The sequence below is a fragment of the Lagopus muta genome, chromosome 4 (genome assembly GCF_023343835.1).
Source record: "Lagopus muta isolate bLagMut1 chromosome 4, bLagMut1 primary, whole genome shotgun sequence".
Lineage (NCBI taxonomy): Eukaryota > Metazoa > Chordata > Aves > Galliformes > Phasianidae > Lagopus > Lagopus muta.
The window spans coordinates 24,831,763-24,859,092 of NC_064436.1; the positions used below are offsets into that span (position 1 = coordinate 24,831,763).

General features: G+C 37.8%; 1 protein-coding gene across 8 annotated transcripts in view; it reads left to right on the plus strand.

Moving 5' to 3' along the window:
- Nucleotides 1-14,407: 14,407 nt before the first annotated feature.
- The window catches only part of WDR17 (WD repeat domain 17), a 45,332-nt gene continuing 32,409 nt past the window's right edge, over nucleotides 14,408-27,330 (plus strand). For 3 of the 8 annotated variants that reach the window (XR_007376164.1, XM_048940973.1, XM_048940974.1), the window contains exon 1: nucleotides 21,790-22,268. Coding sequence is in view for 4 of the 8 variants with exons in the window: in XM_048940973.1 (XP_048796930.1) it covers nucleotides 22,203-22,268 (66 nt within the window). In the remaining 4 variants the exon portion in view is untranslated. The other 5 variants (XM_048940979.1, XM_048940978.1, XM_048940976.1 and 2 more) reach the window with 5 other exon arrangements.

Below are 27,330 nucleotides of genomic sequence, written 5' to 3' on the forward strand. Positions count from 1 at the left end.
ATGTTGCAAAAACATGTTTAGGAAGATAATGTTTTAATATAACCGGGGCTTGGGAAGGAGAAAAGAGTTGAATAAGGAAATAAACTGTAATTGTTACTTAAATAATAACTTAAGATTGTATGCAAAAGGGGAAAACACTATCTTATTTAATAACTGAAGATCAACAAGGTTTGGCATGTTTTTCAATGGCACTGATCATCAGCTGCCACTAACTTCACTGTTTTATGTGTAGCACTTCATTACGTGACCTACCTGCATTCACTGAGCTAATCCACACTGAAATATATGTCTACTTCACCTGCATTCTGTTTTGGAACTTGAGTCCTGCATACTGCAAGATCTTCAGGACAGAAGGCATATGTAATCTGTTCTATTATTGTGTGAAGAAAAAAACACCTAATTAAAGAACGTGTAGAAAGAATACAAAGACATTACAGTCTTCACATTGACTAAACACTTTGAAAACTAGATGGATTGTAATGGATGTTCAGTCCTACCATATAAAATTAAGACATCAGCCTTGGATACACTCCATTCCTTCATCAAATACACTCCCTTGACACAGATCAAAGTATATATTTAAAAACTTAATTCTAATAAAATTGAGCAGGTCAAATACGATGTGGTAATGTGCTACTTCAGGATATGTGGTAATAGAATGCCAAGGAACAAGCTGTAAGCAGTTTGTTATTTAAGATACTCAAAGAATTAATTTTATGCTGGCATATACTGTAATTAGAAATAGCTCCGTGCATCATGATTAAACTAGTAGCTATGGAAACCAAGGCACATGAGAATAAATCTAAAATGAGAATACTGAATATACTAATCATAAAACTCCTCTAATCTGTTTATATTTCATCTTTGCCATAATGCAAATTGGAATACTAAGGGTAGATACTACTGTTTTTTCTTTTCCTTTTTATGTTTGGAAAGAATACTGCTTCTTATCAAATGCATAGATTCCACATTAGTTTCTTAGCCTACGCAGCCTTAGGTGTTAAAAGCACATAATTTAAATGATCATTTCAATTTAAATAATCATTTGTCATTAACTAATTATATAGTTATCCCTTTATAAAATAAGAGATCTATGGTTTCAAGAACATAAATCTCCATTGTGCTCCATCCCATTAGCCATTCCAGTAGCTGTCTGCTGATCTTTCTCTAGTTTACCAGTCTCCTTATAGAAGCAGGAGCACCTTGCTATGCTGGTTACAGTTACCGTGGCTGTTAGGGATAGAGATAGCTTTCATTACGAAATACTGGCTCATATTTAATACTGCTATTCATTGGGGCTCTCAGATTATTTTTCACAGCTTTATTCCTTAGGCAGTCACTCACCAGTTTGTGCCATTGAATGAGTTTATTCCAGTCTAGATGCAGGACTTTGCACCCGAATTTATCAGATTTCACCACATAGCTTTTTGGTTTGATCCTACAGCTAGTCAAGGTTCTTCTGAATAGTAGCCCTGTAGAGTCCAGTGTATAGACCACCTCTCTTCCTCACCCATTTCACTGTCATTCATAAGCGTGGTAAAAGGTACCTTCCATCCCATCATCAATGTCAAAGATAAAAACATTAAGCAATATTTGCACCAGTAGCAAACCTTGAAGAATGTCATTTTTAACCAGTCATAAATTAGGCTTCAAACTATTTACTTATTTAAGAAATACAGTGCAGTTGGCTTTCTCAACCATCCTATGGCCTCCAGCCCGTCTTCTCTCCAATCTGGCTACCAAAGTGCTACAAGAAATCATGTCAAAATATCTGATAAGTCAAGGTAAACTTCCTGTGCTGTTCTCCCTTTGTCCACAGAGCCAGTTCTTTCATCATGGAATGTAATCAGGCATGATTTGTGCTTGGTAATCCACGCTGGCTGTTTTGAATTACCTTCTTTAAATTCTCATGTCTGAGAATGGCTTCCAGGAAGATTTATTCCATAATCTTACCGAGAATTGAGGTTGGCTTTTATGTTCTTCCCCAGGCTTCCTTCCCAACCATTTTGAAGGTGGGTATGCTATTTGCTAGAGACCTCATAGTGATCACATGTTTTCAGAAAAAATGGGGAATAGCCTCTCCCATGTTGCTTATCTGATTTTTTTCAGCTCATTTTTTCCTCTATCAAAGGTAATATTTTTCTCCCCTAAGCTATACACTAGGTATAGAGGTCTGGGAATCTACTGACCTGAGAACTTTTCAAGTCTCTTCAAGAAATCTGTTTCTTCATTCTCCCAAAACATCTTACAGTGCTTTTCTAAGCTGTTCTTCATCTTTCTTCAACAAAGCAAATATTGATAAAACAATATATGCAGAGTAACACTTCAAAAGACATAGCCTTTTCAATCTTTATCTTTCCTGCTGCTTAGGCCTGTGTTTTTAGCTTCAAAAAGTCTCTCCCCAACTACCAAAACTCCCCTCAACTGTAGGACCTAATAGCTCTGCATCTCTGTGCTAGAGGGTGGAACTGGCAATTTCAGTAGGATATCATCAACAGTCATAGAATCATAGATTTGCAAGGTTGGAAACAATCTGCAAGATCATCTAGTCCAACCATCCTCCCATTACTATTGCTACCACAAGCTTCTAACCCATATCTCGTAGTATCCCATCATAACAATTTCAGTATCACAGCAGTTTTCCTTACACATTTTTAAATTCAATCTCTGTGATCTACCCAGTGACTACGTTGAACATTTTTCTATGTTTGAAGTCACGCTCTTGTTAGTAACAGCAGGTAAGCACTTCACAGAATTGCTGGGGCTGGAAAGGACCTTGATATTGTCAAGTCCAACCTCCCTGCTAAAGCAGGTCTCCTGCAATAGGTCACACTGGTAATCACCCAGGTGGGTCTTGAATATCTCCGTAGAAGGAGACTGTGGAGACTTGAGACAATCTGTTCCAGTGCTCTGTCACCTTTACTGTAATGAAGTTCTTCCACGTGTTTGTATGATACTTTGTATGTTTGAGTTTTAGGCCATTGCTCCTTATTCTATTGCTATGCACCACTGAGAAGAGCCTGGCCTCATTCACTCTATGATTAGCCTCCTATCATCCTTTAGTTATTTATAAACACTTATTAGATTCCCTCTTGGTTGTCTTTTCCCCAAGCTGAACAGCTTTTCCTGATATGGGAGATGCTCCAGGCCCATTACCATTTCTGTGGCCCTCTGTTGCACATCTTCTAGGAGATTCTTGTCTTTTTTGAACTAGGGAACCCGGAACTGGACACGATAGTCTGAATGTGGCATTACCAGGGTAAAAAAAAGGGGGAGGATTACCTCCTTTGACGTGCTGGCCATCCTCTTTTTAATGCAACCCAAGATACCTCTGCCGTTCTTGGCCACAAGAGCATGTGGTTGTTCATGGCCAACCTGTTATCCACTAGGACCACAATGTCCTTCTCTATGGAGCTCATCTCCAGCAGATCATCTCCTAACCTGTATCAATGTATGCTGTTATTCTTCTCCTGGTGTAAGACTCCATGCTTGCTGTTGTTTAAACCTTGGCAGGTTCCTCCCTAACTCTCCAGTCATCTTCCCACTTTAGGGGATGGTTACAAACATAAAACTCATTGCTTTTGTGACAGTATTTTGACAACTGAAGAAGATAAATCTTCATCTGTGGAAACTTTAGCCACATTTGTTTCTTATAGCTAATACATCATTTACTCTGAAAGATGGGAAATCGCTCAAGTTGCTTTTTTTTTTTTTTTATGATATTGGAATTATTTTAGTTTTAGAAGCCACTTGGAAAATTTTGCCTCATGGGAGTTCAGGCTCATTGCTACTGAATTTTATGTGTGGAAAGGAAACAAAAATGCATTATTAAAATGCATTAGTATTTAAGATAAAGAAATTACATCTAGCTACAATACCTGTGAAATTGTAGCAGCTTGGTTATCAAAAGAACTCCTATACAGAAGTGTCACTAGCAAAATATTTACTTTTTTCCTACACAAGTATCCATTCATTCATTCATGTTTTTATCATCCTATAATTCCCCACAGTAATAACTTCAGTGATTGCCTGAGCTGTCTCACTCAGTACCAAAGAATATTTGACAATTCTCTAACAATTATCTGACCAGTTTCACTATTAGCAACAGGTTTCTCAACAGCAGTCGAAGAATATACCATGAAAAGCATTTTTTTGTCACATTCCAGAGCATTCACCTTTTCAGAGATAACTGAAGTGCTGCTTATTCTACAAGTGACACTATGGAATCGCTCCCCTCCAACATACTCCCTCTCACTTGCTGCTAGTAAGATATGCTATTGTTTTAACTGAAAAATGATTATTGCTAGTTTGTTGGGCAACTGCTTACTCACCTTAACAACATCTGAAGCAATGCTGCACTGCTTCACAGGCTTAGAAAACAGAAACAGCTATCTACCAGAACTGGAGAAAAAAAAAGAAATCTTGGCAAGAATCAGGGTATGTTGGCATAATGCCACTGGCACCTACTATCAGTCAGTACTACTTACCTGTAGCAAGTTCTGGACCACAGCAGTCAACATCAACAGTGACATTTGAGCGCTCATACCGTGGCTCTACCTTTACTGAGCACAGCTCTAATACTGCTCAGTGGCAGTTTAAGATGTGCTCTTATACTGGGTTATCGCTCTATATGCAGACTATGATGACTGATAATAGAAATATGTACATACTAATGGAACTACGTGCAAGTTCAAAGCACTATATAAATCACCTCTGCATTTTTCTTTTTAGATGTTTCTACCAAATGTACAGAGCATACATTTGCATTTTGCAACTTCCAATGCATGCTGACTGGCAGCAGCAGAAGCTTATCTACATGAGAGAAATCATTCCATGTAGGCTGAGAAGCACAGAATACACCATATGGAGATTGTTCTTGCAACTGGAAAGAGCCCAGATGTGACATCAATAACACATGTGCATTTCCTCTATTACAAGGAAACAATTTCAGAAGATGAACAGGCATGCGAATATTTAAGCTGTTCTTTTTAGGGTTCTGCTCTTGGAGATGACAGCAACATTACCTTACTACATCTAAAAGGAGTTTTTATTTTTGGCAGCTACACCAGATTGTATTATTATACTAATGATTTTCAAGTGCACAGATATTATTTTCAAGCTGATGGAAAGAAATAGTTGAGTACTTGAGGTTCCCCACATACTTCACAATGAAGAATTACAAATATTCCAATTGGAAAAAAAAAATCAAATGAAAATTCATTCTTAAATTAATGAGCTTCACTTATGCTTTTCCTCTGGGTATTGCTGATTCTGTATTTAAAACAGAATTGCTGACAGGCCTTGTAAGAACAACACTGTAATTGTAGTTGCTTACATTTTCCTGATGACAACGTATTTTTTGGCAGAACACTATCTGAGAAAACTTGAATTCGTGTCTTCTAAAGATGTTAAGAAAACAATTCATCTCACAGAATATATTTAAAAGAAAAAGTAATTCCCATAGAGGTAGCTTGGAAAGTTAGGTAATACTTTGTTCTTTTATTGTAGTTTTATTGTGGAGTTGAAGTTAAATCCTCTTCAAAATTGTCAACTATATGCATGTCTAGGAATGAATAACAAAGTTGAGTGCTAAGCTACTAGTCTTTGAAAACTGTGACTCTTCCACAACTGAAGAGAGAATTTCCCCACTGATACTAATTTAATGCCCTATTATACAGTATTTTCTGTACAAAACTGGGGTTTGAAGGCTCAAACAGGAAAGTAGATTGTTCACTCTGTCTCCTTGTACAGGTATATGTATGAGATAGTCCTCAGACAAATAAGAGACTACAGTTCCCAAATTCCTTCTTACAACACAGCATTTCTAAATAAACTGGAATCAGCAGTACCTTGATTGAAAATCTGGTCATTAACACTACAAGCAATCTTCAGTCATTTATCAGAACTTTGTATTTTTACCCAAGTTGATTATCAATTGTAATCAGCACCACAATCTCACATAACATCACAGTTAAAACCTCCTGTAATTAAAAAGATGTGGCATACTTTTTTTTTTTTTTTTTTTTTTTTTAATGCCAGCTATGACACTGTAAACTTTTCCCAAGCCTGTACTCGTATATCAACCTGCTGACTCCAGGACCAGGGGAGAAGAGCAACCCATTCTTGAGGTTTTTGGAGAGAATGAGATTGAGAAAGCTCTGAAGCTTTTGAAAAGACTTGCTGGATACTAAGGGAAGCTCAACAGAAGAAGCACGTAAGATGGCACTGGTATCAAGATAAAAGATCTTTTCTTATCGAGAAATAACAATGCATTTCACAATATTTGGAGTATTTGTATAACCAAGCTGTACTTCTAGTCAGCAGCTAGCACAATGTGTCAGTTTATGGAAGTTAAGACTAAGCACCTTTGTAAAACATCTCCATAATGTGCTCTCTCTAAGATCTTTATCTTATTCCCCATTTCTTTAACGGCAGGCAGACGCAAGGACATGCAGCATGTCCTCAGAAAAACATTAATCAGCCTGACTTCATTCAAAGAAATCCCCATAGAAAAAGTATTCCACTCACCTGAAAAACACATCTTATAGTCATGGTTAGTTTGTATGTTGTTTTTTGTTGTCTTTCTTTCGTTTCACTTTTTTTTAGTATTTACTACCATAGGTTAAGGGAAGTGAAAGAAATAAAAGTAATGAAGAAAAAGCAGGATGGTAACAAACAAGAATATTCTAGATAGTGTTCTCATTTTCATTTTGTTCTGCTGTTTTTAAGTGCTACCTAGAAAATTGCACTCTTATGAATTCTCAGTGAGAGAAAGCTCCCCTTGGTTAAGGGGAGATATGAACAAATAGGAAGCAGGTTATGGAAATCTGTACAAATGGAACCAACAGGGCAGACTTCCGACCCTGCAGCAGAAGGCTCGCAGCGACTTGCAGAGGCGCATTGCCCTCTGCTGGGTGCACCGCCCGCTGAGGCTCTGCGAAACCTGAGCCGCGTCTCCTGGATACAGGCGATGAGAACGCTGGGACTTGCAGTAGGTGTTTATTTATTGGTACTTTAAATATGAAGTCAGCTGTTATACAGAAAATAGAGAAGTTTTTGTGTGTTGTGTGTGGGTTTTTTCTGTTGTTGCTGGCTGTATTATTTTATTTACTTTTTTAGTAATGAGTGGCATCAAAGAGCCACACTTTTTATTATATTTTTTGTCAGCTCTTGCTGTAAAAGGGGAGCTTGCCACAAACCTACTATCCATGCTTCCCTGCTGCTCTACAGGATACCAAAATAGGCAGTTTAGTTGGGGCCAGAGAACTCCAGTCAGTCCTCTAGATTTTGCTAAGGAAATGGAGAAGTCTCAAAACCTTAGAGGGAAAAACAGCAGAATGGAGCATTTGCAGCATCTCCTACTCTCAGGGACTGTTTTTTTTCATCGCAACTTTGCACAGCATTTACAGCATAGAAGCCTTCATCAGCTAACTTTGATAATGATCAACTGCTTCAGCAAGCTTTTTCTTTTTGTACAGATTTGAAATAGCTACTCAGATCAATTGTGTTGCTCTCCATTTCCATGCTACAGAACATTACAAAACTGTAAAAGAGGCCTGAAAGAAACCCTCCCCATTGGGCAGCACTCTAATAAATGAACAAGCCTGAATGAGGTATACAGGTGCTCATAGGCAGCCAGTAATACTATCAACCTTGTATGTTTTTACAGGACCAACTACCATCCTGTTGTGCAGGTAACATAGGCAGCTTACAGGAAAACAAAACCTATCAAGGAAAAAAACAAATAAAGCAGAACCAGCCCATAGTTCTTGCTGGTGCACTGATTCCTCTGGGAACAAGAAGTCAACAACTTTTATGTTGATCTTTAAGATTCCAAATGCACTGAAAAATCACTTCTCCATTCTCCAAATTAATCTTGCTGCTTGCTACATTTCTTAGTAGTGTTGAATGAAGTAGCTAGCCTCAGGAAGCAGAAAGGCTCGGAGATGGGATCTCTCAACAGCAAAGGCAAAAGCTTTGAATTTGTTACTGGAAAATAATATTCTGAAAGCTGCAAGATTTGCAGTCCAAAATGAAAACTCACTTGGCTCATCTTTTCCAGAGCTACAAGTAAAAGTAACAAGGAATAAGAAAGGAAAGCAAAGGGGGAAAAAATTATTTAAAAGAAAAAAAAAGGAAAGGAGGGGGGGAGGAAAGGAAGAAAGGAATGGATGTAGTGAAGGAGGGAGAAAGAAAAGAAAAAAAAAAAAAAAAGGAAAAGGAAAATAGTACAAAATTGCACTAATACCGGTGCATGAATAAGACTGAGTTTGTAGATACAATTAGGTAGAGACAGAGTACATAAGATCTCTGGTCACTTGGTTTTCGGTTCTGCATTTAAAAATGCTCATAGGAAAGCAACATTTCCCTGCAACAGCACAGAAGTCCAAAAGCAGGTCCACTATTTCTACTCTTATAATATTTTACATATAAGAAGGAAGCTATTCTTGATTTTTTGTAAGAGTTAGTGGGAAGTTAACAGTTGATCTTTAATGTTGATCATTAACACGTCAAATCTAACGTTCATCATTTATTTCTCTTTTGCTTTTTACTGAAGTAATTTAGAATCACACTCTTCAGTAGTTTGGCACAGCAGTTAAAAAAACTTGTGATGACTATATAAAGAAAATTAATATAGCTATATAAAACACAATATATTAGCTATTCTTCTAGGTTTGCCATACATCAACCTAAGATATGCTTGGGCACAAATGAAAGCTTTCAAAAGGTAAGAAACTGCGCACATAAATACTGTAACCAGCTTATGTCAGAAAAGTTTTAAACAAATTTTGCCTTTTCCTTGCTCTGCTTTGGTGAAAAATTACATGACAAATAAAACCAGTGACATAACCAGATACATTTGTCTAGATTAGAGTAAAACTGAACTGCTGTGACAGTTCTCAAAAGTAGAGTTCATTAATTAGAGCTCAAAAACATATAATTTCCAAACTTAAAATTGAAATGTTACAATGCATTTATCTACCACAATAGTCCTGCTGTGCTGCCCTAACGGTATGTTTAAGGTTTCAGTAGACTTTGGAGTCACAGTGCCTTCAAAACTGACCTTGATATTCATCTCTGTTTCAGTCACCTCCATGTGAAATCCTGTCCCCACTGAAAATGAAAAAACTGTTGCTTGATATAATGAAAGCCAGAATTCGTTAACCCAGTATCAAAACACTATAACTCTTTCTAAAATGCAAGATATAAGATGCAATGCCTTTATAAAGACTGTTATAGTTTTATTACATTTTATTTAATATAGATATCATAATTTTACCAAATTGAAAATAACAACATCTTTGTTCTGGAACTTAGTTCAGTTCCAGTCATATTCACTGTGTTGCTCTCCTCAAAAACACTGATTTAGCCTCCAGAAATGATTAAGTGAGCATGAAAAAATTACACCTGCATGAAAGCACTTGACAAGAAATATAATATCCTATTTTATTCAATGAATACTGAAAGATTTGAGTGGCACTAAGGTGACGTGTGGTGGGAAAGAGAGCAAGAATGAAGTTGGAAAGAAATGAGTATCAAATGAAATTGTTGTTTAATACTTTGTTCTCTGCATATGAAGGATTAATTCTTAAAACACTGCACTACGCATAAGAAGAATGTGTGAACTCCAGCTCTTTTTCTGACTCTTCAATCAAACTGTAATAGCCTGATATTGCATTACTTGAGGTTGAATATTATCCCATAATTCCAAGCTGCCGGCTTTCAATCTGTGATTAAAAGAAAATGATAGAAAGCAAAAAATAAAAAAATAAAAAATCAGCTAAGAGAACTTCTGCCAAAGGGGCTACAGTAAGTTAGATTTAAACACTAGAAATGGCACAGCAAGGCAAGAAGGCTGGAAACGAATGTGTGCCTGGTCCCTGAAAGGCTACTCAAAACAAACAGAATATGGCAGGAAAGAAGTAGAAAGAAAGCAGAACAGTAGGAGACAACAAGTATAAGGAAGGACACAGAACAGTAAAGTGATGACTTCAGAGATCCAGGACAGAGATCAGACTTTAGCTCTCCCTCATGTACAGTCAGTGAACTCATAGGGCTGTCTCAAAAACAAAGCTCTAGAACAAATGGAAAACAGACTAGCCAATTTCCAATCTCATGAAGCAGTGAGGTCTGCCCCCTGAACATGCTGCAGGCTCTGCAGTTGAAGAATGCAGCACCACTGCATGTCCCCTGCACACACTGTATGCCCCAGGGAACTCAACAGCCTGTACACAAATCAGTGTTAGCCATGGCACTGAATCTGAACTTACTAATTGAACTCTGTTTGGATCCAATTGGGGTTGTTAGAGCAAGGCAGAAAGATTTTGCTAGCAAAAGCAGTAACTTTAGTCTTTATCTCTCCAGACTGATAGATCTGGGCCTTAGCCCGGATTACATTCCTGTGCGTTCCTGACATTCAAACATTTGTAGCTTCAGCCTGTACAAATATGCATAAATAATCACTCAAATATTGCCTTGTATGAATGCATGATACAAGCAAGATTTAAAATGCAAGCAAATACCTCTGTAGCAATTTCAATAACGGCCAGACATTTTATCTTGAGCTGAAAACTGATTCTGAGAAAAGATGTGCCACTACCATGCTGGTGTGGTCTCCCACAGCCATCTGAGTGTAGCCATGGTTACAGACTGTAAGGGCACAGCCAGGCTTGATGTCTCTTCCCCCAGTCTTCTACACCATTGTTAGGACTCACTGCACCTTATATTGCCCTGTGGCATCTCATCCTATCTCATGGCATTTCAACCCTCATTTCTTGTGACCTCGTCACGGGGTTACCCAAATTCATTGTAAGTGATGAGTTTGCAGCTCAAACAAGGATAAATCCAAATCAAGGCATAATAATTGTAGTAGAGCTGACAATATGTTTTCATTCTTTCTAGCTGCAAAGAATTACTGAGAATGAATAGAAAAAAAAAAGAAAAAAGTGTATTGTTAAAGACCTAAAATTATTCCTGTTTTCTGCCATTATCTAGGACCAAAAAAAATCAGTGTTTAGTTGTTATAAAACATAAGCAACTCAAAACAAAGCTTCTAAGTCAACGGATACTTCATAGACTTCTATATCTACGAATTCATACTAGCTCCAAGATAGGAAAAAAGAAACTTAGCTTCCGGGGGTTTAATTTAATGCTACATATGAGCTGAGAATACTTGCCCAAGTTTAATTTGAAATGTATGAAATATGTCATTTGAGAGAAAAGATAATTACTGCCTGTGAAATAGGAGCTGTTTTTACTGGGACTGAGTGATAGGAAAGTTAATGCCTGTCTCTCTTTCTTGTAAATATTAGAAGAAGAAAACAACAATAAAACAATATTTCTTGTATGGTTGGAAAAATCTTGGATCTTACTACTAGAAGTATGTTTACCTGCAATTTTTTGTGTAACAGAAGGGAAAACATTTCTTCATCTTATCTAGGAGATCTTCTTACGTTTTGTCTTTTTTCAGAACATCGAGCATGGACTTTTCTAGAAGCATTACATGATGTAGAAAGAAGCTCTGAAAGCAGATGCTTGCAGGAGCCACCTGTGATTAGCACTGACAGTTGTGTTCTGTATATATGTGTGTTTGATTTTTATTTATTTATTTATTTTTAATACTTTTAAACAAATTCTGATTCTGAAGTCTGTAGAATACTGATGGAAGGTTACAGAAGTTTACGGTTGTAGCAGAAATGCTTGAACCTGTGATTGAGCACCTGGTAGAAAGGCAGGGCCAACGCACGAGAGCTCAGGTGCATACAATGCATCTGAGTGATTGGAAGGGGTGGAGCCAGGAGCCACCTCTTCCCAGACCTTATTTAAGAGTTGGCAGGGGAGGCAAGGACAAGGGCAATAAGGCTTGTGAAGTGTGTGGAAAATATGTCCTGTGAGGAATAACTGAAGGAACTGGGGCTGTTTAGTATGGGGAAAATGAGGCTGAGGGGAGACCTTATTGTACTCTTCTGATATCTGAAAGCCACTTACATGAGAGCAGGGTTGGTCTCTTCTCACTGGTGACAGGATGAGGGGAAATGGCCTTAAGTTGTGCCAGGGTAAGTTTAGGTTGGATATCAGGAAAAACTTCTTTACAGAAAGGGTTATTAAGCACTGGAATAGATTCCCCAAGGAGGTGGTTGAGTCGCCATCCCTGGATGTGTTTGAAAACCATTTGGATGTGGTGCTCAGGGTCATGATTTAGCAGAGGGTTGTTAGGGTAGTATGGTTAGGTTGCAGTTGGACTTGATGATCTTTAATTCTTTTCCAACCTGAGCGATTCTATGATCTTGTTGGAGATTCCTGTGTACCTGAGGCCTTCTAAGGGTAAGTAGATTCTTTCCTTTGCTTTTCTGTCCACAGCTGCTAAGTTTGAGCATATCCTCACTTGATGCAGCCTAGGACTTTGTTACTATGCTGTTATTGCTGTGCTTTCCTTTGCTTCACAGCAGTACAATGGCTTATGACTGCTAATATTTCAGAACAACTTCCCAACAATTTTTAAGTCAGTTGTAATGTTCTTTCTGGATCTCAGTAAGAAATGTGGCTCAATATGTAAAGGAGGACATATGCTATTTACTGAATAATTAAAAAGTAAGAATAATGAGTTAGCTCTAAGTCCCTTTAGGTGCCAAGATGGTTGAGTTGTGCCAGCATCAGACAGTCCTCTTCAAGGTGGCTATGGTATGCTGCAAAGAGCTCCAGTTCACGGAGAGGTTCAGCACACATTGCTGCCTACCATGCTTTTTCCCCCCATAAACCACATCTCTCAGCTAAAGGTCATCTCTTTCTTGGCAATACAACCACTACTTTGTTATCTAAAATGTGTAAAATGTCCACAAGGACAGATCAAAACATCAGATAGGGCCATTTGTACATCCTTCACAAGCCCAGTGTAACAGGATATGGGGGGGAGGGGTCATTCAGTAGCCACTTAGCCTAACATAGAAGCCCTGGCTAGGGAGGCTTAGTTGGGTCAGCATATCTGCCATGCGTGGGGAAGGGAGCAAAATCAGCCACAACACTTTTTGGTTTTGAAGGCATTTCAATTAGCATCAACGTAACACTGAAGTTACTTTTTTTTTTTTTTTTTTTTTTTTTTTGCAATAGGCTAGATACTGCACGTATTTCTGAGCAATAAATTAAAAGGGAATGGGGAGGAACAACAAAAAAGAGGTGTTCTACGTGAGGAATTTCTTCTCAGTTATGATCCCAGTCAGATCTTCGCCAAGAGTGTGTAAAGTATCACTTAAAAGGCTATTTATTAGAGATAACAAAAATAAAGAAATAGTAGTAGAGATAATCTTACTTCCCTTTAGATGCTAGGAATCCCAGGTTTCATCTAATGAGTCTCCATCAGCAAGGCAGTACACTGTGCAGAGTCTGTCTGTAGAAAGAGTTTCTCCATGTTGGTTATTTGAGCTACCATAGGATTTTTCTTACAAGAAAACAACTCAATTATTTCCACTGTTAAACAGAAAGGATATCCATTGCAATTTTAATGAAAGCAAGGCCATGCAGGTGCCATAACTACCAGTACCAAGTGGAGGCTGCCTGTTAAAATAAGCTGGCAGAGTTAATCCTTCTGCCAAGGGATAGCTGCATTACAGTGTAGCCTGAAGGGACCTAGCAAACAGGTTCTCCGTGAGACTGCAAAAGATCTTGTGGAGCTCTGGTGAGAAACTCACTGCAATGGCAGTTTAGATACCTTCTCATGTCACTCTTTCTCATGCCCCTCTTGGAAGCAGCAAGAGAGAACTTCACATTTCTCCTGGAGGTTTAATGGGAGGGTTCCTCTAACAAGGTGATGTGTCAGAAAGCCCGGCTGAAGTGCCTTTATGCCAGTGTGTGCAGCATGAGAAAAAAGCAGGAGGCATTGGAAACAGTGATGGACTTGGAAAATTATGAGTGTTGTGAAGCACTGGAATAGGCTTCCCAGGGAGGTGGTTGAGTTGCTATCCCTGGATGTGTTTAAAAACCATTTGGATGTGGTGCACAGGGACATGATTTAGCAGAGGGTTGTTTGAGGTAGGGTGGTATGGTTAGGTTGTGGTTGGACTCGGTGATTTTTAAGGACTTTTCCAACCTGAGAGATTCTGTGATTCTATTCAGTGTGTAACATGGTGTCCACAAAGGAAGCACAGATAGCTCAGTGGCTCAAGATTCATGTCGTGTTACAAATGAACACCTGTTGGCTCTTTCGCCTGAGGGTGTGAGGCCAGCGTTCCCCTGAGATCGTGGGAGCGCTCACAGTCTGCCTTTCCCTCCTGACACTTACAGCGCCTCCCCGCCGCCATGATAGAAGAGAGGGATGCCCCTCACCGCCGCCGAGCAACGGACGCGGAGCGGCACAGCCAGGCTCCCGCGCGCCCCTCGGCGGTTCTCCCCGTGCTGCCGTCAGTGGCTCCAATCGGCGCGCGGCGGGGCGGGCCAGTCGGGTTACCCGGGCGACGGGGTTGCTTTGCCCCTGCGCTGCAGGAAGGCAGGTGAGGACTGGCGGCCGTTAGGCTGGTCCTCGTCTCGGCGCTCGCTGCCCCGCCGCGGGCGGCGGTTGAGCTCGTTTGTCTGCGCGCGGTGCTCTGTCGCCTACCTGCGGCCTCGCCCGGGGGAGCTGCCGGGGTGCTGGGCGGCTGGCGGAGGTGCGTAGGGTCGTGTTGGGGGGTGGAGTTGGGCTTCGGCGTGGTGTTCGGCAGTGTTCTGTTTTATGCCTCTCTACAGGCGTTCTCGCGTGAAAACGGGTGCTTGTAAGTATGTAAATATGGGGGTAGGAGTACAAGTAGTTGTACACCTGGAAAGTACTCGTCCTCTGCAGGAAGAGAGCTTTGGGCTTGCTTGTGCTTCAGGTGCCTACCGTGCTGGGTGAGTGGGAACAAAAGCAAGTGTGGAGAATCATAGAATCCTAGAATAGTTTGGGTTGGAAAGGACTCTGAAGATCATCTCGTTCCACCCCCCTGCTATAGGCAGGGACACCTCCCATAGAACAGGTTGCTCCCAGCCCCATGCAGCCTGGCCTTGAGTGCTTCCAGGGAGGAGGCATCCACAGCCTCACTGGGCAGCCTGTTCTGGTGTCTCACCATCCTCACAGTAAAGAATTTCTTTCTAAAATCTAGTCTAAATCTACCCTAATGATTTTTTTCAAACAAAAAAGGCAACGTACGGTCTGAGCAAACAAGCTCATGAAGATAAGCTTGAGATGGTTGACACTGGAGAGAAAAAAGAAGTATTTAAAATTAGTTCTGTTAAATAAATTTCTCTGCTGTCTTAGGGATGCTGATTTATGTAGAAATGGTTGCATGCAATTTGTGAGACTGCTTTGGAAGGCTTGAAAATAGCAAGTGTAGAATCCAAGTCTGGCGTTTTTGGAATGCAGTAGTAAGCTTCGTAAACCTGGATTTTAAAATCAGTAAGGAACTACAGCATTAAAAATATAAATAGCTGAAAACTTGCGTTCAGTCACAAAACTGGTTGTTTGAAGAATGTATTTTTTGACATCCATTTGTTCCTGAAAGACATCATAGAGAATCTATTGTGTCTCTTTATAATTACATCTAGGGCTTAAATCTCTTCACTATTACAAGTGTGGAGCTTTCTGGTTATGAATACCTCACTTAAAAACTAAAAACTTTGTCGTGACCTCCTGCAGCTTCCTGCTTTTTGCAGAGGCATTGAAGGTGGAAGTTTCTGATAATGAGCATGTATGGCAAGCAATCAGATGTTCTTCAAACTTAGTACATATTATTTTGTCTGTTTATCATGATAAACTACACTTCCCATTGTTTAAAATTAAAGTTGGTGACCTTTGCACTCCCTATTTTTGATAGCACTAAAATAATGGAAATACTATTAGGTTGCATGCAAATATTTTTTCACCTGCTTCCTTTCTTACTAGAAATATAGCTGTATAGGTTACAGATGTAGTCGAAGGTCTGTGTTAGAGGAAAAAATATCTTGCATGAATCAGTTATGTAAACTTTTGTGTTTACATTATGTTTTGCAAGTCAGAATTGTTCAAGTATGTCAATTAAGACCATAGTCAACTCTGGCCAAATGTTGTAACCTATACGGGGGCAAGATGATGTAAAGAACTTGTGAACAAACATGAGCTATATAAAACATTAAGGTAACTTGCAGGCATTGTCTAACTTTCTGATTTATTGTTAATGTATGTCGTAGCTGCTCTCCTTGACAAGGTCTTAGAATGGCTTGAAAGGGACCCTGAGTCGCCCTGCTGGGGGTAGAGTTGCCACCTACCAGATCAGGCTGCCCAGGGCCCCATCCAACCTGGCCTTGAATACCTCCAGGGATGGAGCATGCGCAACTTCTATGGGCAGCCTGTTCCTCACCACCTCTGAGTAAAGATTTCCTGTGAATCATAGAATCACTAAGATTGGAGAAGACCAAGATCACCTAGTCTAACTGTCCATCTACCACCAATATTTCACCACTAAACCATGTCCCTTAGTACAACATCAGAGTGTTCCTTGAACACCTCCAGGGACTGTGTCTCAACTGCCCTCTCTGGGCAGCCCATTCCAGTACTTGTCCACTATTTCAGAGAAGATATTTTTCATAATACCCTACCTGAAATTAACCTCTTCTTGCAGTTTGTTCTTGGAGATGGGGTTTATTACATCTTTTTGATTTATGTTTTAAGATCCTCAGTTTTATTTCTGTCTTGGATGTAATGGTTTGCATTGTTTGCTGCCATCAGACAACATGCCTCTTATTCTGTAGTGTCTTAACGAGGCATGAACTGTCTCACTTACTGTAGCCTGGACTCTAATCTCTCTCTCTTCAGTTCCTTTTTCAGTTGCTACCAGACCTCTGAAAATAGCTATGATGGGAGGCTGATGATGGAATGAAAGAGGATATGTGAGATTACTGAGATAAATTTAATAAATAAGTTCATATGCTTAGCTATACAAATTAAGACTTACCATACTCAAGTGTGTGGTTAGTGTTCAGCAGAGCTCCATAGTCATTTGTTATTAACCTATATCTTTTTTGTTCTTAACTTGCTGGTTTTGAACACACAAGTAGCTATATCTCATTCAGATTTCCAGAGAATGGAGTGCAATCTTGTTGCAGATGAAGTGTTTTCTGATGATAAGGTTGTTTTGGGGATTTTCTTTGTGGGTTTTTTTTTTTTTTTTTTTTTTTTTTTTTTTGTGGTTGTTAAAGCGTGTGGCCCCAGCCCCACTGTGAGCTGTTCATGCTGCAAACTGTCCTGTAAAAATTCTTAGGGCAGAAGATCTCCATGTTTCAGAAAATTATGCTGGAGACAGGTGCTGCAGTGTTCTGCTGTTTTCCTAATGAAGTCATTTTTATCCTATCTGTTTCCAGCTTTAATTATTTTCCAAATTTAGGTTATTGACCATCCATATTTTTTTCTATTTAACCTCACTCAGCTAACCAAAACTTGTTAACAACAGTAATGATGAATTGCCCAGGGACACAGCTGGACTCTGAGGGGTGTAAGATACTTGCCTCGAGTTTCACAAGCAGACAGGTTTATTTCTTTTTGTCATAGTTTTCTCTCCAACTTGTAAGTTATGTTCCTTGGGGGCCTGCTTGTGCTTCTGATGCTGAAAATTGTTTGCTTTTCGCTACATTCTTAACATGTTGAGATAAATATACTCATCTGATTTATATTTCAGTGCATTTGTATGGCAGATATAGAATAAGAAGTGCAATTGTCTTAACATCCAAATCAGCAAAATGCAATTTAAAAACTGATTAAGTATTTTCTTTGAAAGATGTTCATTACACTTCATGCATTTGCATTTTTATAGTTTCAACTGTTTTTTTTTTTTTTTTTTTTTTTTTTTTTTAAACATATTAGAATGAAATAACTTGCATGCTAGCTACACCAGGACAAATTGTATGGGCATGGTATAACAAATAGGTGTAGCATGTTTCCTGCCATATTATCTCTTTTCTAACTGTCAGAAACTGCGATACTAAAGCTTTGATTACATCCAGGTTTGATTTATGTGTTGTGCTTGTGAAATGGAGACCAGTATTGCAGCATATAATTAGCTTTGGGTAAGGTTATAATTCTTCTCCACGCATAAGCAGTGTGCCTTCCTATTTTTGCTTTATTAAGAAAGTTAAAAATCAAAGATATGTAATTTTCCTTTTTCTTCGATGTTGTACCAGTTCTTCATTGAATTTGAATAGAAATGTCTGCTAAACAGTAGTAACAGTGATACTGCGTACATAATTAACTCATTTATATTTTTTTCTTAGTAGATGTTGAAGTCATTTTCTCAGGAAAAAAAGTATAACTGAAAGTTTCATTGAATTTGTTTTTCAAAATCCAGTTACAGAATAATCTTAGGAAGATGTGTGATCAGGTCCAATCCACTGCTATTGTTGGCAGCTAGAGCCTAATCTCCTTAACCTGATAAAGCTTAGTCTTAAAATTAGCTACATTTTTGCCCTTGTACTCTTACAGGAAGGTTATTCTAAGGTCTCGTGCCAACGTGGTTCTAGTGATGATGATGGTGTTTCATAGGTGTTAACTAACAGCTTGTTCTGATCACTGTGAGGTGGCCTGGCTATCCTATATGCTATCTTGTCTTGATAAATCTATATAACTTGTTGGAAAGAGCAAATGTAGGGGAGAAGGGAAGGAGAGACAACATGCTTGCTTTTGTGCTATCAGTAGTCTGGGAGGAGTGGGGGAAAAGACTTAATTCCTGACTGACCTCATATAATAGGCTCCATGAGACCTAGGTTGATTATGGCTTATTGCACAACCTTACTGTGGGCATCCTATTTTCGGATTTATTTTAGAATATTAGTAATCACTGCATACTTCATGTTCTCACTATAAAAGTTGTTAAAGCACAGATTAGTAAGTAAAACCAGATGTTTTTTTTACTATAGATACTGATATAATGAATTTGCATAATATCATACATATTATGAAAGAAAAACAGTGGCTTTCTATAGTAACTAAGGATTTTTAAATAGCGTTGTTTTTAGCTTTTTTTTGTCTTTTTATCATTAATTCCTATCAATATTATTGTTTCGAAATACCACATGGGGGGGAAAAAAAACTAATGCAAACTTGTAGTTAATCTTCAAAATATTATCATATTCAATAGTTTATAGCAATATTATGGAATATATTATGAAATAATGTTTATGATGTGGATTGACAGAATAATTCTGTGAAAAAGTTCCAAGTGAACTTAGAAAATAGCAATTTCTGTAGTCCAGTTATTTGAAAATCATTCTTTTCAAAATCTGCTTAATGGTGATTTAGGGCAAGAGTACATCAAACTTGGCCATATTGTTTCTTAAATAACAAGTAGCTAAAAATTTCTGAGTAAGTTCTAATAACTGCTTGTTTCTGTTTTAAAAATGCCTTTGGAGAAAAATAGTAATACGTAGTTGATTTGACGTAGTGTATTGAAAATAGAAAATCTGATCAGAGAAGTAATAAATCAAGGTACAGAAGTTGTAACTGCGCATCTGTTTGAAGATATTTTGTCAGAACTGAAATGAATTGCTGGCTTCAGCAGTTGTCAGGTAATACGGTAGAACAGTGTCAGCTTGTTAATTTCAATGTCATTTAGACCTTGATTTTCAGATGTAATATTCTGTCCTGTGTGTTTTAGATAAAGTATATATGAATGTTACATTTAGGGATATGTTTTAGTGTTTAGAGATTGAGGCTACAATACTCTTCGGTTTGTCCTTTCAGATTCTTTTGAGGATATGTCTTTGTAAAGAACTTAGTCTCATAGTGAAAAGTTACCTGCAGTTAAGTGAACAGACGTAAGATAAACATTGATATCGCTGCAAGAAAAACATTAGTTTTGTATGTCTTGAATTTTGTAGCTCTGAACTTCAGTGACACTTTATGGTGGTTTTATGCTAGGATTACCATTTACTATCACTTCATTTATCTCTTAGCTGGTTTTACTTTTTGTGTTTATGTCTAGTCAGTTAAACGCAGGGGGCCAGTAATTCATCTCCAGTAATGCAAATAAAACATTTTATATATGCCTTAAAGATATCTCTTTTGGTCTGATCTACTCAAATGCCTTATTAACATCCAATGCTTGAAGAAAAATTCAATATGCTTTATTAGTACTTTGATATCATGGTAGCTAAGTCATGGCTTGAAGCAGTGATTGAGCGACTGGTGGGAAGGCAGGGCCAATCGGGGGGGCTCAGCTGTGTGCAATGTGTCTGAGTGACCAGAAGGGATGGAGCCAGAATCCACCCCTTCCCAGACTTCATTTAAGGGTTGGTAGGGGAGGCAAGGGGATCTTGTTGGAGATCCCTGTGTACCTTCCAAGGGTAAGCAGGTTCTTTCCTTTGTTTCTGTGTGCATGGCTGCCAAGTTTGCATATATCCTCGCTTGCTGCAGCCTGGGGTTTTGCTTCTCTGCTACCATTACTGTGCTTTCCATTGCTCTGTGGTGTTACAATGTGCCAAGTGGATTTTTGGTTGACTGCATGCTATGTTATTTATGAAACGTAAATAACTGATGTATGCTTTGAACACCAACATACCTCAGTTACTGCTGAACTAATAAAGCTATATACCATACGAAATCTTGAATTATGTGCCCTTATCAAGAGGCAGAGCAGTCTGAAACCAGCTTTCCTAAATGTGCTGGTATTAATATACTCAAAGCTGTGGTTTTTAGGTTCTGAAAAACAGTAATAATGGTCTGTGACTAAATGACAAAGAAGTGCATATGATTCATTAAACAAGGATGTTGTTGAACATTTCAGTTGTTTGAATTGATGTATCTTATGTAGACCTTATGTAAACCTGATGTAGTTTGATATTGCATAGAATTGCACACTTTACATTGTTTATGATTGACGTGAAGTCTTTGAAGTCTGGGATAATTTCAGCAGTATGGTGGGAAGCTTCTTTTTGTTCTTATGTACGTACCTGTTGAACTGGAGGGCTATATAACTCCAGGTGACCTTTTGTTAATCTGGGAGTGTTATTTTCCATAAATGCATTGGGTGTCTTGATTTTAATTTTTCTGTGGTTTGGTGCTTTGCCTTTGAGTATGATGGTTCCACAGTAAGAGGTTGGAAAGTAGAAACGTTGCTGTTTCTCTTCCCTGCTGTGTATCTGAGGACTTAACATGCTTACCTGATTGTCTTCATGAAAACTGCATGCTTCAGTAGAACTGGTACTGACACTGAGTTGCATACTGGTGTTAGGAGGGAATTCAGCTTTTTTGAGACAATAGGTAATGTTGACCACAAACTGGGAGTTAATATTTGGCATTTCAGACTTATTTTATTTTTTTCTTGATAGAACAGTTCAGGCTCTTGTAATTATTCTATTGATAGCTTTGGAGAAACAATTCAGACTAGAAAGATGCAGGTGGTCTGGGTGCTGGATTAATAAATTGGGATTGTGTGGTTATCAAGGATCTCTCATTATGATGTGAATAACACAACTTCTTTTTCTTTATTGTGAAGTCTCACATGAAATTTACTGTAGAAGGAATAGTCAGAAATATGAAGTTACCCTGAGGGAGAGGAAAGCAGCAGATGCATTCTGATGAATTAGTGAAAATTAGGCTTCCTAAATTTCCCGGCCACTGCTGGTGACTGTAGCTGAGCCCTTCAGGCTCTGTACGCTGCAGTGAAGATGCAGTGTTTGTTTGTTTTTTGTTTTAATGTTGTTAAGCAAAAGATGTTCAGCATTTACAGTCATTGTGGCTGCTCCTCCCTCTGCCAGCTGAAAGCACTCTCTCTGTGTAACCAAAGCACGTCACACCACATGACTTAATTTATATTTTAATGCTAGCTCTTGTGCACTGAACCGCTCTTCTTACAGACAGTATATTTAGGGGAAAAAGACAAGTTGTTATGGGAGACTAATAAGAATGATTCAAACAGTACCTCATCTTCAGAGCTTGGAAGCACCCTAAAATCAAGCTTGAAGCACTAACCTGCTTTAGTTTAACATACTGGAGGATACAATCTACTGATAGTGCTGATTTCTTTTTCAGTTCAGAATCCAATATATGGATAACATATTGCTGCTAAAAGTATTTCAGACAATATATTTGAGTTTAAAGCTTTATTAGGGAATCATGTGACAGAGTTCTGTTCTGATCTTTTGTTAGCTTGTAGTTTTCAGTCAATTTTAGCATGGAACTCGTTGTACTTGCAGGTGTTAAGATTCTGTATTTTTAACTTCCACATTCAATCATGGCTTGGATGACTTACATTTCCCACTGGTTTGATGAAGATGATTGGTATGCAGGACAGCAACGAGTAAGAATTGCTTAAATTAATATTTTTCTTCTTTTGGTTTTGTTTCTCTTTAAGCTTCTGTTTATTATGTAACTAGTATCAATGTTTCTATGGTGGTGCAAGTTTGAATGGGGTTCTATATAGTATATAACATCTAAACTGTTTTTTTATTTGAAAAATTAATGTTTCTAGATGGATAAATGATATTAGAAGTTAAGAGCTGTTTGCATTTTATTTTGCATAATTTAATTGATAGAATTCTTTAATATTTAATAAGATAGAAATCGAGTATTCAAACTTACATTAATTCCTTGTGATACAATACTGTGCATGGAAAAACTAATTAGAGGTGTTAATTGAATAAAACAGCAAAAAATTTTGGGAGATAAGAAATTCACCTACGGTCATCTCCAAGTTTTACTTTGGATATTGGTGTTGTGTTTTTTTTTTCCTGACATTTTTCTGAAGAGAAGGTGTGGTTACTATAGCAACATCTGCTGGGTAGCCTGGAATTTTTTCATAACTGCATGCCTTGGGCAAGATTGATCTACATCTTTCATAGATTTAGGGTGAGAAATGAATATCAGCTTTCTTCAACTATATCAAGTTGTTTTACATAATTATGTGTAATTTCTATTTCTCATTTTAATGGTGTATTCTCAGCTATTGAATCAGAATGTAGGTGATGCTACTGAAACACAAACGGCTGCAGCTTTTAAAACCTTCTCATGTATTGCCTGCTAATATCATTTATATGCTCATGAATATTAAAAAAAGGTGGATCCTAATACTTCTTGCACTGTTCTAACATTACATGTGACTTCTGCCTTAGACTGTCTCAGAAATGGAATAATCTTTTAATAGTTGCTCATCAGAGACTCACTGAGATGTACTAGAGGTAACACCTTGGCACTTAGCCGGCACAAAAGCTGTCTAGTGATTTTGGGGATCTTTGGATTGCAAGATGAGATTCTTATGGAGAATGTTAGATGTTTTATGCTGAGGTAATGAGAAGTACATAAAATTACATATAATGTATCTGAAAGTTCAAGTTCTGGTACTTGATGGACAGTCAATACCTTTAGTTTTGCTACCAGTTATGTATGATGTCTCAAGTTGATTGTATGTACTTCAAGGTTCTTGATGATGTATTGTTAGAAGTACCAGATTTAGTCTGTTTCAAACTGTAGTATTTCTATTTAGATTGCCTTGTTGAAATCATACTTTCAAAGATATTTTAGTGAAGTTGTACTAGTAGTGTATTAAGGAAGTCAAGAATGCTTCTTTGCAAGACTTCCCTCCAGCTTAGATTTTTGTAGTGTTGAAAACGTAACAGTAATAATTAACATCTTAATGTTTTTGTTTTCAGTTTCAAGTAAGAGTTTGTTTCTGCTTTAGTATTCTTATTATTGTGTTCCTGGGAAGTTTTTTCTGTATTGTGGAAGATTGCAGTTATAATTTCAAATATTATTTATGAAAATGTTATCCTCAAAGATGTTTTCATAAATAATCAAGGTGTCTGAATTAAAAATATAACAACTCCTATCTAATTTCTGAATGCCTTGCCTTGAAACTAGCGTGTAGGTTACCTTGAATATCATTTATATGCTTATAAAGAAAAGCATTTGATTAAAATTGTTTCAAAGATTCTTTTGTATTACTGCATATCCTTAGAATCGTGTCATCAGAGATGGGCAAAAATACCAGCTTGCAGGAGGATAATTTTAACAAAAATTACACATATTATTATGTAATAGCCTGTAAGTGAGGGATTAGGGGAACAAGTGAATGGAACAATCTCTGTATTTGCTGAGCTGGCACCATTAAGGATGGTAATATTTTTTTTCCTTTTCTCCCTGCTTTCTATCTTAATGTTTTCCAGGAAGTGAAAATGAGCTTTGTGAGGAGGCTTGGTTGGTTGTTTCTGTATTTAAGTGGGGCTTCTGATTCCTTTGCCCTGTATCCTAAAGTCACTGCTTGTACCATAAAATCCAACGTTATGGGGCAGAATGCACTTTCAGTCTGATTTAAATCCAGACTTAACCAAACATCAGCCTGATGCAGAGCGTTTCTAGGACTTCTTCCCATGTGAAGTTCAGATGTGCTGTAGTTAAATCAGTTCTGCTAGTATTTCAGCTCTGGGTGTATTGTGGAGGTTTAAAATAACTGTGAAAACTAGGAGAACACGTTTCTTTTAAATTATTTTTTTCTGTAAGTGTTCTTTTCAAAGTCAGTGTCCAGATAATCGAATGATTAACAAGTTTAAAATGAGTGCATAAGTTAGAGAACTTGCAGTCAGTGTTTGCAGCTGATGCGTCTGGTTGGGGCTTCTGCTGTTCTTCAAGAGTGGTGCTGAAATTCGAAGCCTTTTTCAACTGCAGTACACTGAAAGTGGAACTCTACCTCTGGGTATTCTTCTGGTACCCCAGGAGCAGCAGGCAATGCGTGTTCTATGAATTGTGTACAGAAGTAGAAAGAAATATCTGCTTCTTTTTTTTTTTTTTTTCTTTTTTAGAGAAGCATGCAAGCTGTCTGTGCTGGTCAGTGGTAAGCTAGCAATCAACCTGGCATTTTAAGGAGTAGTCAACTAGCTAGGTTAAATCCTGCTGAGAAGTGTGAAGTGCTTAACTTCTTTTAACAGCATGTCTCGCTCCAATTTATAGGAGGGAGATGAGGTTCTTTTAATATCTGTATACTGGTGTGAGATTAAGAAACAACGGATAATTATACTGCTTTGTCACTGTTGTGATTTTATGTAGGCAGTTTTAGCTCATCTTTTGCTGAGAAGCATTCACTTTGAAGCAGTGCACATACATCCTCAGTAAGACTGTTTCAAGACCTACGTTAGCAACTGCAGTTTGATTGTATCAAGAGTGAAGTTCTTCAGGATTTTGTGGTACTCCCTGCAAAGCAGGAAGGATTTTTATTTGAAGGTAACAGTTCGAGTGTCATCAATATCAGTTCTAGTTTTAAGCACTTAGCTCTGACCAATAACATGGCCCTCTATTCTTTGTTTCTAACTTCTTTTTTTGTGAATCTGCCTAAATCCATGGCAAGTGATCTTTGATAATATTCATCAATTTGTCATTTTCATAGTGTAAGATTTCTTCAGTGCTTTCTTTTACTTTTGAAGTTCTCCAAATGTATAAATTTACAAACACCAATTACATTTTAATCTTAGGGATATAAAATTGTGCAAAATACTGATTCATGCAGGTAAGCATTCACAAGTATTTCCCTACTTTATGAACACAGTATAAAATTTAATAAATGTACCAGCTTCTTAAATGCTTCAGAAAGGATAATTTATTTAAGTTTTGGGGAGATTTTATTGCTCTGTTTAGTCTTAGGTTTAATTTGTCTGTTTACTTTTAAGTTGCATGTGTAATAGAATATTTCCAGTTATGCTTTATTTGATGGGACTGGGCAGATTACTAGCTGTAACTTCATTTCTTAACGTGACTATAATGTGCTTGGTGTTTTGTAGCCACTTTGGAAAAGTGCTGCTTAATATTAAGGCAAACACAGAGAGGAGGTAGTTTGGTTTCTGCAGGCATGGAGACTACTTGTTTTGAAAATCTCCATGTTTTTAACCAGAAGAATTTTGTCTGTTCTCTGATGTTTCAAACTGGTCTGATTAGATAGGGAAGTAGAAGTGAAACTCTAAGGCTTGGAGTTCACATTTCATCTCCAATAGTTTTTCCCCAAATCTGGTGTGTTCTTAAGGAAACTTGGTCTCCTTGAAGTAAGTCATCTTAAAGTAGGTCTTTAATTACTATATTGTCATTGACCTTGGAGCAATAGTATGGATGAAAGACAATATCTGTATATCAAACCTGCAGCTGTGACAGCAAGCTTTTCTCATAAGAAAATGTACAAACTTAACTGGAAGACAGTAAGAATTAGAAGCAGGGGACACTAAGACCTTAGTATAAATAAGGGTTCAGAAAACAGGCTTTCGATATATACAGAAGCATACTGATTAATAAAATGTTGTATACTCACTTCTGTGTGCATGCCACATTGTGAATATACATTTGCTAATGGTATTAGTATATGATAGCGGTTGGTGCTTGATGGTAATGCATTTATGGGAAAAAAAACATGCAAGCACATATAATAATTAAAGGGTGCTAAATGTTTGATCTAAACAGCTATTATTAAATAAATATTGTTGTACAGTCAGAAAAAACAACAATGAAGTAAATTGAGTAGCTGAAGCAGAAAAAGAGGGGTAATGCTGAAATTGATTTCGTGCCTGTTAAAGACCTGCAGTTGCTAGGCTACTAACACTGCCAATGTGTGATTGTTGTGCAACACAATGCTCGGTCTTTTTTCCTGCATTCCTTAGTAACTGCATTGTTACCAGTCAAGGTTTAGTTCCTTCACTGTCAAGTGAAGTCATTTTATTCTACAATCAGAACAAGATTGTGCATTTTGACAGCAGCAAAATCTTGGAATGATCGTGGAAACTCTTAAGTGGTTTGCAAAATATGGTTCTTAGGCTAAGGTAGAAATTACCTTTTATAGCCATGTCTATGTATCTAGTCCATCCAAATGTTATTTTTAAATAATATTAATTCTATGACGACCAGAATTGCAGTTTAGTGTTTTCCCCCCTATATTTAGCAACTTGAAACATTGTTGCTGCTCATACCAATTGGGTTTTTGTTGTTGTCCTCCCTCTTTCCCTCATCTCCTTGGAAACTGTGGGCATCCTTTATTAGATTTCTGTGGGCAGTATATGGTTTTACATGCGCCGTTTTTTCAGTGTGTACACTTCAGGGTCCAATATAACTACTCGGATATCTTTTATTTTGATACAAAAAATATATTTTTTAACAAAGGATGCATTTTTCAACAATGAAAAAATTTGTATCATGTGAAGTAATACTAATTTATGTTGCATTCAGTAGTTTTCACCAGATTGCTAAAGTGAATACTGCTTTTCTTTTTTCCCCTCATATTACAAGCATGTTCAGCAGAAATCTGTAATGTCTGAAAAACAATCTGTAGTAAATCATCTTTGGTACATGATGCTTGTGAGAGACATAGCAGTCAATGTCACAATTGCAATTTCTTC